This window comes from Uloborus diversus, chromosome 9 (assembly GCF_026930045.1).
Source record: "Uloborus diversus isolate 005 chromosome 9, Udiv.v.3.1, whole genome shotgun sequence".
In the NCBI taxonomy this organism is placed as follows: Eukaryota; Metazoa; Arthropoda; class Arachnida; order Araneae; family Uloboridae; genus Uloborus; species Uloborus diversus.
In genome coordinates this window covers 120,236,507-120,250,256 of record NC_072739.1, presented here as the reverse complement: position 1 = coordinate 120,250,256, position 13,750 = coordinate 120,236,507, and the positions used below count along the sequence as shown (strand labels likewise).

Sequence of the window (13,750 nt, the reverse complement as noted above, 5' to 3'; positions counted from 1 at the left end):
AAACATTTTGGTTTCGTATTTCATAATTTCGACTGAAGGAAACTTGATAACTGGAAGTCCCAACGGAGCAGCTAAAGCAGTGATCTTCCACCAATTGATCTTTCTTCAATTTACCGGGAGACAATGCTGAGCTTTAAAATAAGTTTTCATTTAGCTTGAAAATTACAGTGAAAAGCAATATTCAACTCATGGTGTACCTGAAATAGCGAAATATGATTTTAAAAAATACTGAAAGTTGTTACAAAACAAAAAAAAACTAAATTAAAATTATCAAAAAGGGGATTTTAAAAATAATTATGAATACAATCGTTAAAGTTTTCGAGGAGGAAAATTTCTCTTCGCAATAATATTTTGCATTTTTACAACAATACGAAGAAAATTAAGGTATCCGACTACGTTTGAAATTTAACGCAAAAAAGTTAAGAAAAAAGAAACCTCAGGGTTAAATTACTTGACATTGTCTATGATATGAAATATCTTTAGAAGGATGGACCGTAAATTTGAGATATGGCAAGTTTGAAGTCCACACGCAGTCACCTCCAATTTTTTTTAAATCCTAAAAGATAATTACCATGACGGGAAGTAAATTGCGATAAAACTCATAAAACGCTCTTAAATCAGCATAAAAAAAAATCTTGAACGATACATTCGATTTTGATCCCACACTTGAACACAACTGTGTATCACTTGCATTTTGCTTTAAACTTTGACCAACCGATAAAGGATGCTATTTTTAATATTTTTACGAACGGATTAATTGAAATCCGGTCTCAATCGGTTGTGGAATTTGACTGAAGATGCATAAAAACTATTTTCTTTTGGGGATTGCCATTTCAAAGTTCGTTTTGATAAATTCCAAACTTTGAATGACCTTCATTTTAGAATTTGGGTACGGTTTATAATGGATGCAGAATCGATGGAACTTCCACAAAATCAAAATTCAGAATCTCCTGCAATTACAGATTCAGTTCTTGAAGCTGATACCTTTACTCCTTTGCAAAATTACCGGTAAAGTATAATTATGATGTATTTTCAAAATTCATTGAATTTTATGTATTTAGTATCCTGTAAATACGTAATTCGGGTACTGTAAATTCATTTTTCATGCGGTAATTGTGCGAAAAATCTTTTCCACTTTTTGACTCTAATTTTATTTTGCAAGTATTTTTTTCTTTTTAGAAACCAAAACAACAGATATTGTTATTAAATTTTCCTTGCAATAAAAGAGCTTCCCAAAGCATACATTTTGCTTTCATAAATTGTCAAGACAGTTCTCACGTAAAAACATAAAACTATAATTACTATAAGAATATAATCTTTGCTTTTATTTAACTTTTAAACCCGTAATGAAATTATGGGGAACTCCAAAAGCTTTATTTATGCTTAAATTTAACATCATGGATTTTATTAGTTTACACGCAATTTTATGCGTCATTGTTTTTTTTTAAGCAACATCACAGAAATTTTCAAGCTACCAGTAACCTTTATTTGAACAGAAAGAGAAAAAAAAAAAAAAAACGCAAGCAAAATGTGTATTTAGTGGCTATAGAATAGAATAAGTGTCTAAAATTGAAACAAGCAAGTAAAATTTGACGGATATTTCACATTCTGATTAGCATACATTTACAATAGCATGAAATTTTCTTTCACTGAGGAAATAATGGAACACTTTGAAGCCTTAAAACAAACACATGGAGTTTTCTTTGCAAAATTTTACCATATTCACATGGAATTAATTATATTATGAAAGTCATAAAATGTTGGCACATTAGGAAACCATTTGTTACGAACATTATCAATTATAATTATAACTCACGCAAAATATATAATAATACTAATGTCAGTGGCGTACCTATAGCATGGGTGGCACCCCGGGCGTTAATTTGTGGTGTCACCCTTCCCCTCCCCCGGGGGGGGGGTATATTCCTACATACGCAAAATAAATAAATAAATGCTCTATGTAAACATGAAATTCATACAATTTTAAGAAACAACTACATTTGTGTTTTACGAAATTTAACGTGGGCTAATAAACAAAAGACAAAAAAAAAAAAAAAAAAAAAAACTGTGAACGTTTTTTTATATAACTTGCCTTTGACGCAAATGTGCAGGCCGTCGAGGAGTCAAAAAAGTTAGAGGGTGTATGAAATTGATGGCCCATTGATTATTACAAACGTATTTCAAGCACTTGGAAAAATCATGGGTTTCAGATTTTTGGTTTTTTCGAAGAAGTCACTACTATGTCTAAGTATTGACAATATGAACCTTATCCTGAATATAGTATTCACTCCATGATGTGAAGCGGGAAAAAGAAGGATCCGGGGATTTCCCCCCAGAAACTTTTCGAATTTATAATCTAAAAATGCATTTTAGATTCATATTTTTCAAAAACTTGCAATTCCACTTAGAGTGTCACTCCCCAGACGGGTGACATCCGGGGCGAACCGCCCCCCCCCCCTCTCTGTAGTGACGCATCTGCTAATGTATAAAAATAGAAAACAAAACAAACTACAACTCATGTGGAAAAAGAAGGGAATATTCTGACAGAAAGCAAGTTCATGATTCGAAACTAAACTCGCTGAAAACTGGAATTGACTTTTTTTCTCACTTTTGTTGTTCGAAAAAAAAATAAATGAATAATAATAATAATTATGCTGCTTAATATGAAAGTTAAAAGTAAGCTTCAAAATGAGTTATGGAGTTTGGTGGGGAATAAACAAGCCGCTGATGAAAATTCTCCGTCTCTTTGCAAAACAAGTCGTTCTATTGTTATAATGAGTCAAATTTGGCCATCTATTTAAAAAAAAAAAATGAACGCATTAGTTTTGATCTAAAAAGTTGCTGCGTTGCTTAAGCCATTGAGCTTTTCGTTTTTCTTACCAGGGAACCACAGGAATGGTGAAATGATGGAGAGAAATTAAAAAGATGACAATCAATAGAGCATATTGAGACATTTTTTGACGCAAAAATTATTTGCCTTCGTGTCCCCTCCCCCCATCAATATAAAAGGTCTTAAAGTCTACCGAATTTTTAAGAAAAGTAACCAAATTAAAAAATTTGACGAGAAATTGAAAGTACTTCACGATTTCACAGTATGCTTGAGGCAGGACATTCATCTGTAAAGCGTGTAAAAAATGTCTTTCATTACTCACCGAAATTCGCTAAATTTGGCGACTTTCTTATACCTTCGGCAGAATTTAAGACCTCACATTTTGATAACGAAAACACGAGGGCAAATAATTTACATGCCTAGAAACATGTCTTAATCACTACTTATTTAGATTTTTTTCATTATTAGACTATCATATAGTTTCTTGATTAGTACACTTATTACTGTGCATAGTTATTCGCAAATCCAATAAACTATAGGGGGCGCTGCAGCCATTGTCTAATGGTGGATGAAAAAGGTAAAACAAACAGATGCCGTAACCTTTAACTTGCTTTGAAGCTTAATGAATGACAGTAATATTTCATCGTGTTTGTGGGAAACTTTCTTTTCTATTCCTCTGCAATTACATTACACCAAACTCTCTGAAGCCTGTAATTTTCTGCAAAAAAAAAAAAAAAAACACGTGGAACGGGATGTTTTACTTTTTTTCTTTAGTATTGTTAATCACTGCAAGGTATCGTATTCGAGCTCTGGAGTTGCGAATTGGGACAGTAGGAATTAAAAGTTTAAAGCTATACCAAAAAAATAATGTGACAAATAACTGACAAAAATAATTTATTTAAATCAGAAAAAGAAATATATGTCATTAGAAAATTAAAATTATTTGTTTATTTGTTTATTTTATTTTTTCAGTTCCTACCTCCCATACTACAATGCATTTTCAGACAGCATTTCTGGTACTTGCCGTATTCTTGGTGACTGGTAAATTATCTTTCTATTACTTTTGACTAGAAAATTACCCGTCAAGGTATGACAGGTGAAAATTGCTTCTACCATGCGAACAAAGCCATTGCCTGTTTGATGATATTTTGATAGTTGAAATTTTAACCCTAACATCAGTGGATTAACCCTAAAACCCTGTAGGTAGCGTTCATTGTTGACCATTGTTACGTTTCTTCATTATCCTAAAATAACACTATTACCAGTAAAACAGTCAAGTTACTGGATCCAGTTCAACCCTGTCAAAATAACGTATTTCCCTGCATGTCAAATATTTTCAAATTATCATGCCGTGGCGTGAGTTTCATTGTTGATGCCGTCAGCGTTACTCGATCATTCGCTATTATATATAAGGATGTTACCATTGTGCAACATTGTAAATATATCTGCAAGTTTGTTACTGTTATCGCTTTAAGGGGCAATTAAATTTTTTGTTCATTAATCAACACATTTCAATGCAGAATATCAATGATTCTCCAAGTGGTAGTCCCGAGTATATACGGGGCTCTATTTAGAATGGACAGCGCTGTCACTGGACTGATTTTATCATTTTGGTGCTCAGTTTCAATCTTCAAACAATCTTTACACAGTGAACACATCGGTAAATTTCAGGGCCGGATGTAAGGCAGGGCAGGCGGAGCTACTGCCCCGGGGCCTCCACAACAAAGGGGCCCCCACTATAAACTTTTTACAAACTATCCTAACTTTCTCGGGTCGAAAATATCGGATATATACATATATATCAAAATATTCGGATACATATCAAAGTATCGGATATATTCGAAAATATGATGATCTTTTCAAACCCTGATTAGGGGCTTCCACACTTCCAAATCCGACCCTGGTAAATTTATTTGCTTGATGATATCATTATTGATTTAAAATAGCTTACGTAAATGATCAAGAGTTAATAATCTACTTTTATATTTAAAATGTTTTGTTTATTTATTTATTTCAATTTACTTTAATTAGAAAAAAGTCTCGCAGTATAATTTTCATCATAACTATCATTTTGATGCTGAATTCCAATCTTTAAACAATACTTACAGAGTGAACACACTTGTAAATTTATTTACCTGGTGATATCGTTGATGAATTAAATAACTTAAGTTGATAATCAAGAACTAACAATTTACTTTTGTACTATTTTAAATATTTTTATTTATTTATTTATTTTCAATTTACTTTTCATAGTAAAGTTTCATTGTATAATTTCCATATATAGCTCTTAAATTTCAAACTTTACGTACCATGTCAAGGAACACTCACCTAATTTCAAAATATCGCTATTTTCCTTCAAGCATTTCCATGCTCTTACTGTGAAAATTAATCTTACATCAGATTTAATCGATTCTTCTCATTATATTATTGCTTATAAGAAACTAAACTACTTATTTACTTTATTAAATAATTCTCCTTTTTTGTGTTTGTTTTACACCAAATTATTAAAATACTTTACTACTGCTAATTATAGCTTTAAAAATTAATAAGCAAACAAATTAGAGCAATTACACAAAATGTAGTATTTACAAATTTTCGAGTTACAAGCGCCCTTTTATCGATGCAGAAGTTTGAGAGCTTCAGTATGTAAATAATCTTAGTGATTAACCTCCCGAGACTCACTATGCTATGCTATGACTAAGGTGTTCCTTGTAAATCTAAAACACGTGCTTGCAATTTCTGCCTCAACTGCAAGGGTTAGCTCATTAACTGCTTTTGCAAAAAATCATGCATTTTACGTCTTAAAATCTGAGTATTTTCATCCAATGCTGTCAGAAGAAATCAAAGTTGGGATAATGGAATACTACTTGTACTAATTTAATTTTTATGTACGTATTTCTGAACTTAGAAGGTGTGAGCCTCTTTAGGTAATCTGACACTGGGACCCCATCATCCATTTAAGAAGTAAGGAATCCTTTGCCGATGTGCAAATCATTAACTGTAAGCCAATTATGCTTCTTTTAACAATGAGTTCGTGTCTAAACATTAACAGTTGTAATTTTATGATGGTTAAACACCAAACGTGACAAAACTAATTAAGGTATTGCCGTTACTATTACTGAAGACTTTATGCCAGAACATTTTCAAGGGAGAGGCGATTTATTTTTATTACTACTTACTTTTTACAATGTATACTGATTTAAAAAGTATTGAAAACAAAGGGTTTGAACTTTAATTCTTAAACAGTTCCGGGATGCGAATTTAGAAACACGACCGCATACGCAGGTCGCACAGGTGGCGCTACGATCGCAATTCATTTGGCGCGATTCGACTCCTCGCGTAAATGCGCCAAGGAAGCAATATCGCTTTTGAGGTACTTGCGCGTGCGCAATGATGTGAGGTCTGTTTATTTACCTTTGTTGCTGGTATTTCGTTGATTATGTGATATGAATGGGTGTGTGGTCAAAATCGGTTGTTTTGCTACAAACTTTGATGTTTTTTAACCTACGAATAAAACTTTATTGACATTGTATTTCCGAAATATTCTTTTGTGAGTTTATTCTTTGCATCTGAAAGTTCTGTGTTGGACTGTCGTTGAGATGAAAATTAAGAATGTTTCAATTTGTTCAACTAAAAATTACAAAACATTAGGAATTAATACTTTCAAACCACGTTTGAATGGATGTGGTGTCAAAATGAGTTATTTTGCAACAAACATTTGCTTTTTTTTTTTAAACCTGCGGACATATCTTTATTGACATTGTAATATTCTTTTGAGAATTTCTTCTTTGCATCTGAAAGTTCTGGGTTGGATTGCCGTTGCGATGAAAATCAAGAATGTTTCAGTTTTTAAAATGGAAATTGCTTAACATTAGAAATTAATTCTTCAAAACCACGTTTTAAAATGCATGTATGCAATAAATAATTACTTGCAGATATTTCATTAATTTAATTACTGATTCTTGCTTGGTTTATCAAAAGTTTTGATTTTATTCGTTTAAAGTGTCAAAGTGTCAAAAAAAAAAAAAAAAAAATCTTAATCAAGTTTGTAGACATTTTCATTAGTATTTAAAGGTATTCAACTGGTTATGTATATCGTATACATTTCAGCAACAGCCTCAAATGATTGAATTAAAACCCTTAGTTGTATTTTTAACTGCTTTCTTTTTTTACTGTTTTTTTGTGTGCGTATTTTTTAAGTAAAGTCATATCTCGATAACTCGAAGTCTCAAAAGACCGGTAGAAAGTTTCGAGTTATTGGTAGCTCAAGTTATAAGAGGTTCCTACAGTATTCTCAAGAGTTTGGGGCCCAGTGAAAAGTTCGAAGTGAAGGTAGATTAAGGGGTGCCCATCCCCTAAGAGCAAGGGCGCACTCCCCCTAAATATCGGAAAGACCCCCTCCCCAAAAAAGTGAAAACTACCCCTCAAAACAGCCCTCACCCCCTAAAAATTTTAATGTCGCACTCTGTGACATGATCACCCCCCCCCCCCTGCCCTAGGTAATATTAAAAATTTACCAGTGGGGATGTACCCCCAATATTGAAGTTCAAAAAAGGTCCTTTTAGGCTATCTTTGATGCTAACAGAATGGAGATTACCAAGATGTATAATAAAGGATACGCAATGAAATCAATCACCCCTCCCTTGAAACATTTGTCCTTGCAACATGCTTTTTATTGTGCAGTTTGCTCGTTTCAAGCGCCCCCTTTTTTCATTTCACGCTTCATTCAAAACTTCGAGATAAAAGAATATTCTAGTAATAAGTTTCGAGTTATCGAGACTGTATAAGATATTCTTACAGCCCATTTCTAACCTTGGTGAGGATTTTCATTTATTTACTGTCACTATGTTTGGTCATTGTCCGATCGAAGTTACTCACAGTCGAGTCTCTATAACTTGCAGAGTTATAACTCGAATATACCAGGGGTGCCTACCTAGGGCAGGGGGGGGGGATCATGGCACAGAGTGCGACATTAAAATTTTTAGGGGGTGAGGGCTGTTTTGAGGGGTAGTTTTCACTTTTTTTGGGGAGGGGGTCTTTCCGATATTTAGGGGGAGTGCGCCCTTGCTCTTAGGGGATGGGCACCCCTGAATCTACATTCACCTCGAACTTTTCACTGGGCCCCAAACTCTTTAGAATACTGTAGGAACCTCTTATAACTTGAGCTACCAATAACTCGAAACTTTCTACCGGTCTTTCGAGACTTCGAGTTATCGAGATAGACTTTACTTAAAAAATACGCACACAAAAAAACAGTAAAAAAAGAAAGCAGTTAAAAATACAACTAAGGGTTTTAATTCAAATCATTTGAGGCTGTTGCTGAAATGTATACGATATACATAATCAGTTGAATACCTTTAAATACTAATGAAATATGTCTACAAACTTGATTAAGATTTTTTTTTTTTTGACACCTCAATTGTACTTTAATTGCTGAAAATTCTACTTTCAGTTGACAATTTGACACTTTAAACGAGTAAAATCAAAACTTTTGATAAACCAAGCAAGAATCAGTAATTAAATTAATGAAATATCTGCAAGTAATTATTTATTGCATACATGCAGTTTAAAACGTGGTTTTGAAGAATTAATTTCTAATGTTAAGCAATTTCCATTTTAAAAACTGAAACATTCTTGATTTTCATCGCAACGGCAATCCAACCCAGAACTTTCAGATGCAAAGAAGAAATTCTCAAAAGAATATTACAATGTCAATAAAGATATGTCCGCAGGTTTAAAAAAAAAGCAAATGTTTGTTGCAAAATAACTCATTTTGACACCACATCCATTCAAACGTGGTTTGAAAGTATTAATTCCTAATGTTTTGTAATTTTTAGTTGAACAAATTGAAACATTCTTAATTTTCATCTCAACGACAGTCCAACACAGAACTTTCAGATGCAAAGAATAAACTCACAAAAAAATATTTCGGAAATACAATGTCAATAAAGTTTTATTCGTAGGTTAAAAAACATCAAAGTTTGTAGCAAAACAACCGATTTTGACCACACACCTATTCATGTCACATAATCAACGAAATACCAGCAACAAAGGTAAATAAACAGACATCACATCATTGCGCACGCGCAAGTACCTCAAAAGCGATATTGCTTCCTTGGCGCATTTACGCGAGGAGTCGAATCGCGCCAAATGAATTGCGGTCGTAGCGCCACCTGTGCGACCTGCGTATGCGGTCGTGTTTCTAAATTCGCTTCCGGGATAGGGTCTCACACCCAAACCTTCCATTTCCCAACATCAATGAAACTTGATTAAATTTGCGTTTTTTGAACTTCATTTTCGAAAAATTACTGGTAGAGAGTCCTTCAACGGAGGGGCGATCACCCCCATCGCCCCTCCCCTGTATCCGTATCTCACTTCACATCATAAGTAACAAATTTCATGTTCTGTTTTACGACAGAAAGCAATTAACAAATCATCGTACTCTGGATAAATGTAAGGTCGCACCAAGTCTACGGCAAAAGTTTCGACTTTGTGCTAGCATAACAGGAATTTCACACCTTTTTGCACAAAATACATCTATTGCAATAAACTGTTGCAATGCATATCAAACCAGCAAAGAAGATTTACCTTTTCTAAATGATGTCTTAGTTCAATCCATAAAGCACAATCCTCTGGGATTGATTAATTTTTAATGATGGGACAAATGACAGCCAATCAGTAAGCATAAGGTCACAAAAATTAAATTATACTATGTAAAACAAATGACGTTATTAGAAAGTTTACTGCTCCGTTTTTGTCATTGTCGCAACTGATGCCAGTTTACTATATTACGGTGGATTCGTTTTCTCTTTGACAGTTTTTATTAAACTATTAAAAATTATTTTCACCCACCAAATCGCAATTTGTTAATTGCGCTAGGACGTCATTTGGAACAGGTTATTTATTTCACCTTTAGTTTGATACCACAGCAGGAGCAAATTACAGTATGAAGTATTTTTTCGATGTCGCGTTGTTTGTGAAATAGACATTAAAGTTTTGAACAGACACTTTTGATTTCTTCGGTGCTAGATTTCCTGCAAGAAAAACAATCTGAACTTTCTGATATTGTGTGATTTTTTTAACGAAAATCCTTATAGGAACTGAAAAAAAAAAAAATCGACGCCCCATAAATCTTTTTCTCTTGAAAACATGTAAAAATGAAAGCTTTTAAGATTAAACTATCTTCTGCTAATATTTTGCAATTTCTAAAATAGGAGAATGTCGTCAACGTCCTGAAGAAGTAATAACCACGGATTGCAGGAATCAAAAAGACGTCGAAGAATATTTGGATAGAGTGATGGAACGAGTTCGACAGGATCTTCCAGACCCCATGATGCTCCCTCCACGCTCGACAATCGTAGAACTCAGCGACGGACATGTCTGGGGATTATCGAACCTTACTAGATTCGGCAACACTGAAGTCAAATGTGAAGGATACACAATTACGATATCAGCAAAAATAACTACAGATACAATAAAGGTTAGTGACAAAATACCTGTTTTCATTGATTTAGAAAAATTAAAATGGATCTAAAGCGTCGAAATATTTTATATAGATAGACCATGACTTTATAAAAATACACGTCCTGTAAAATATTCATAATATTTAAATGCAGTTTCAAAAAATTAAAAGTTAGTGTTTATCCAGTATAAATATTCAGTAATTTATACTACTTAGAAAAATCATTAAAATCAGAGTAAATAACTAAATTAATTAATATAAGTTTTTATAAGAAAAATATAAAAGAAATGTATTTGAAATGAAATAAAAACCTTTTGAGCAGATAACTCTTAAGAATCATTCCCCCGCTTGACTCATTAGTGGGAGAATGATAGTGGTGAGGGAATGACAGTGGTCAGGGAATGACAAATTTGTTGAAATTTAATTCTACTAGATAGATCGAGTTAATTTCTGAGATTAATCAGTGATATTCCCAACACGAGTATCACCAAGAGCTGTAACTGTTGGTGTCAACCCCACCCTCCAAATGATGATTTGTGTCAACATTGAGATCATACCATTTTCAGGGACAAGTTTTGTTTATTTAGTCTAACGAAAACTTGCACTAAAATAAAAGCTCAAGCTACTAAAATACAAGCGCAGCTTTCACTGTGGAGGGAAGTGTTAGTGGCGTAAATTTGAGTTGGGACTACCCTTACAATTCTCCTTTTGTGCATGTAACCCAACTCAACTCAACTAAACACCAGAAATATTTCATTCCTTTTCACCAATCTCCGCAAAAACATTTAAACATTGTCAAGGTCAGCCCTCATCTCATAGGACCCACATATTAGCAACAGTTTACTTTTAAGATTTCAATGCATCGTATGACCTAGTTCGTGAAATTTTGACAGTTTGTGACACCTGGGAGGGAGGCCGTGAGAGGGGGTTAGGAAAACTGTGACATAAAGCACTTTTTATAAGGATATGTTTATGAAAAATAGAGTTAAACGTGACAAAATTAGAGGAGAGGGGATCAAAAATGCTGAAAAAAAGTTGGACATCATTTATGGATAGTCCCTATACATTGTGTTCCGTTTTAACCTGCAAGACCTCTATTTTCGCAACTGTTAGTCCTAGATGCATACTTCCAACTGCAAAAGTGTTCAAAATCAGATGCACAGTTAAGATATTGAAAGTTTGAGGTAAAAATAAAAATGAGTCAAAAATACAAAATTTAACTTTTTATACGGGCCCTAGGTCTCCTAACATATTTAGGGAAATAATCCTGATTAAAAAAATAATTCCTACCCAAAAATTCTGACAGTAGTACGACCAATATTCACCGAGTTATGAACCGCGGCGTTTTGTTACTTACACTACTTTACATTCGTATTTAATAGCACTTTTTGATGGGAAATATAGTGGTTAACAAGGGTTGTGAAAATCATATATGTGCATAGAGTGAGTTTTCAAATTATTCGATTTTTTGTACTATATTTTTCCGTATCATGGCATAACATTTGCATTTATTTTTGAATAGTAATGAAAGACATAAATACTTCGTTTTTTTACTTCAACAACCTGTCATTCTTCTGAAAGAGGTATAAGTTCCAATCTTATCTTCTGTATGGTTCCTTAAAACTTTGGACTCGAATATCTCCTTAAGTTTTGGTCGCACAAATGTCAAGTTTTTTGTGTTAGTAATATTTTTCAATGGAGATTATTCCCCTAAATATAAGTTAGGGGACCTTGGGCCCGTATAAAAAGTTAAATTTTGTATTTTTGGACTCGATTTTTTTTTTGCTTCAAACTTTCAATACTTTAAAACTCTGCATCTGTTTTTGAACATTTTTGCAATTGGAAGTATGCATTTAGAACTAACGGTTGCAAAAACAGAGGTCTTGCAGGTTAAACAGGAACCATCCTGTATATTGATAGAGTGGACACTTCGTGGCGCCCATCGCCTCTCGTTGGTGATACCCCACGGTGCCGTGTCAGCCACCTTGGGAACCCTAAGGCCCCTATAGTGGAGGAGCCGACGTATCCGCCATTTTGGAGCAAACTTGATCCAGTGCTTCGCAGCGATAGCACTGCTGCTGATGTTTACATATTTTTAGCATGTGTTAAATTGAGTCAAATGGGTGGTTGTTCGGCCGTTAATTGTGCAAATAGCTCCAAAAAAGGATTTCAGCTCTTCAGATCTTAAGCAGATGCAGAAAGAAAAAAGAAATGGATAATCAATAGCCGACGAATTGAAGCGCAACCTGGAAATGGAGCTCGCTTGTGTGAGGTTAATATCAATTTATTTCTCATGATTTTACTATCATTACGTTACAAATGCTCTGTAATCTTTGCTAACATGTTGCAGTGTTCTACGGAATGTCTCTTATTCTGTATTTCCCTGCTTTGCGATAAGTACGCTTGCTCCCGCTTGCTCCAATATGGCGGATGCGTCAGCCTCTCCAGTAATAGGGGTTCTAATTCGACCCTCAGCACGCTTGAAAACTGATCTCGCGAAAGTTGTAGCAAAATTTTATATTCTAATAAACTTCACTATATAATATTATGTTCAATTATTCAAATAGGGACGCTACACATGGACAAAAGTTCACCGTGGCAAAGAAAGACAAGGATACGTAGTCTTCATCTCGAAGGATTTCGAAGCCAATGTCCAGTTGTCCATGAACTACGCCACCCAGGATGAGAAGGACCTGCATCCTCGATTGGACAGATTTGAGATAAAGAGGTTCAAGAAAGTGAAAGTGGAAATCACGGGAATACGTTTCCTCACTTGGGCTTTGGGGGAGATGACCACTTTGATGTCTGGGATATTCCAAAGGGCAATTGCGCACGCAATCGAAGGACCTCTGACGGAGGCACTGCAAATGAGGATGAGGGAGATCAGTCTGGACTGAATGATGAGAAATATTTGTGTCAAAAATCTGTGATATGTGGTGTAAGGGAATAAAGTATTTTATTGTATATAACGTATGTTTTTTCTTTTTGATTTTTCATACATTAACTTCATACACGAGGTGATGTAGTGTTTCCGTTGAGAATTAGTTTTTGAGTTAGATTTTTTTTAGCTGAGAAGTTGATTTTTACACGGATGTTCATGATTTAAAAAGAAAAAGCTTTGCTTAAATCAATGTGCATCGTCCTGGGTACGTGTACTGGTTTTTATATCAGCAGACAAATCAATGCGCAATCCTTCCTTTCCGAGCATTGTAAAAGACAAATCAATGCGCAATCCTTTCTCTCTATGCACTGCATAAGACAAATCAATGCGCAATCCTTCTTCTTTCAGTGCGTGAGACAAATCAATGCGCAATCTTTTCTATGCACTGCGTTTGACAAATCAATGCACAGCTCACGAAAAGGAAATATTTGCTATCTGTTCCTCTCAGAGTTCACATAGAACTATAAATAATTTTCTCTTTCCCTTTATGTTCAGTAAATAGTAAGAGATACTTTTC

At 34.2% G+C, this 13,750-nt stretch overlaps 1 protein-coding gene across 1 annotated transcript; it reads left to right on the top strand.

Moving 5' to 3' along the window:
* The first annotated feature begins 773 nt into the window (after positions 1–773).
* On the top strand, positions 774–13,232 carry LOC129230036 (uncharacterized). Its single transcript, XM_054864422.1, has 4 exons — positions 774–1,008; positions 3,803–3,871; positions 10,045–10,310; positions 12,860–13,232. Exons 1-4 carry the CDS (start codon positions 906–908, stop codon positions 13,187–13,189), a joined length of 768 nt encoding a protein of 255 aa, XP_054720397.1. The 5' UTR covers positions 774–905; the 3' UTR covers positions 13,190–13,232.
* Positions 13,233–13,750: the final 518 nt, after the last annotated feature.

Coding starts and splice junctions, on each gene's coding strand:
- LOC129230036 (XM_054864422.1), top strand. CDS start 906: ATGCAGAATCGATGGAACTTCCACAAAATCAAAATTCAGAATCTCCTG. Junction 3,872..10,044: donor TGCCGTATTCTTGGTGACTG/GTAAATTATCTT, acceptor TTTCTAAAATAG/GAGAATGTCGTCAACGTCCT. Junction 10,311..12,859: donor TAACTACAGATACAATAAAG/GTTAGTGACAAA, acceptor TTATTCAAATAG/GGACGCTACACATGGACAAA.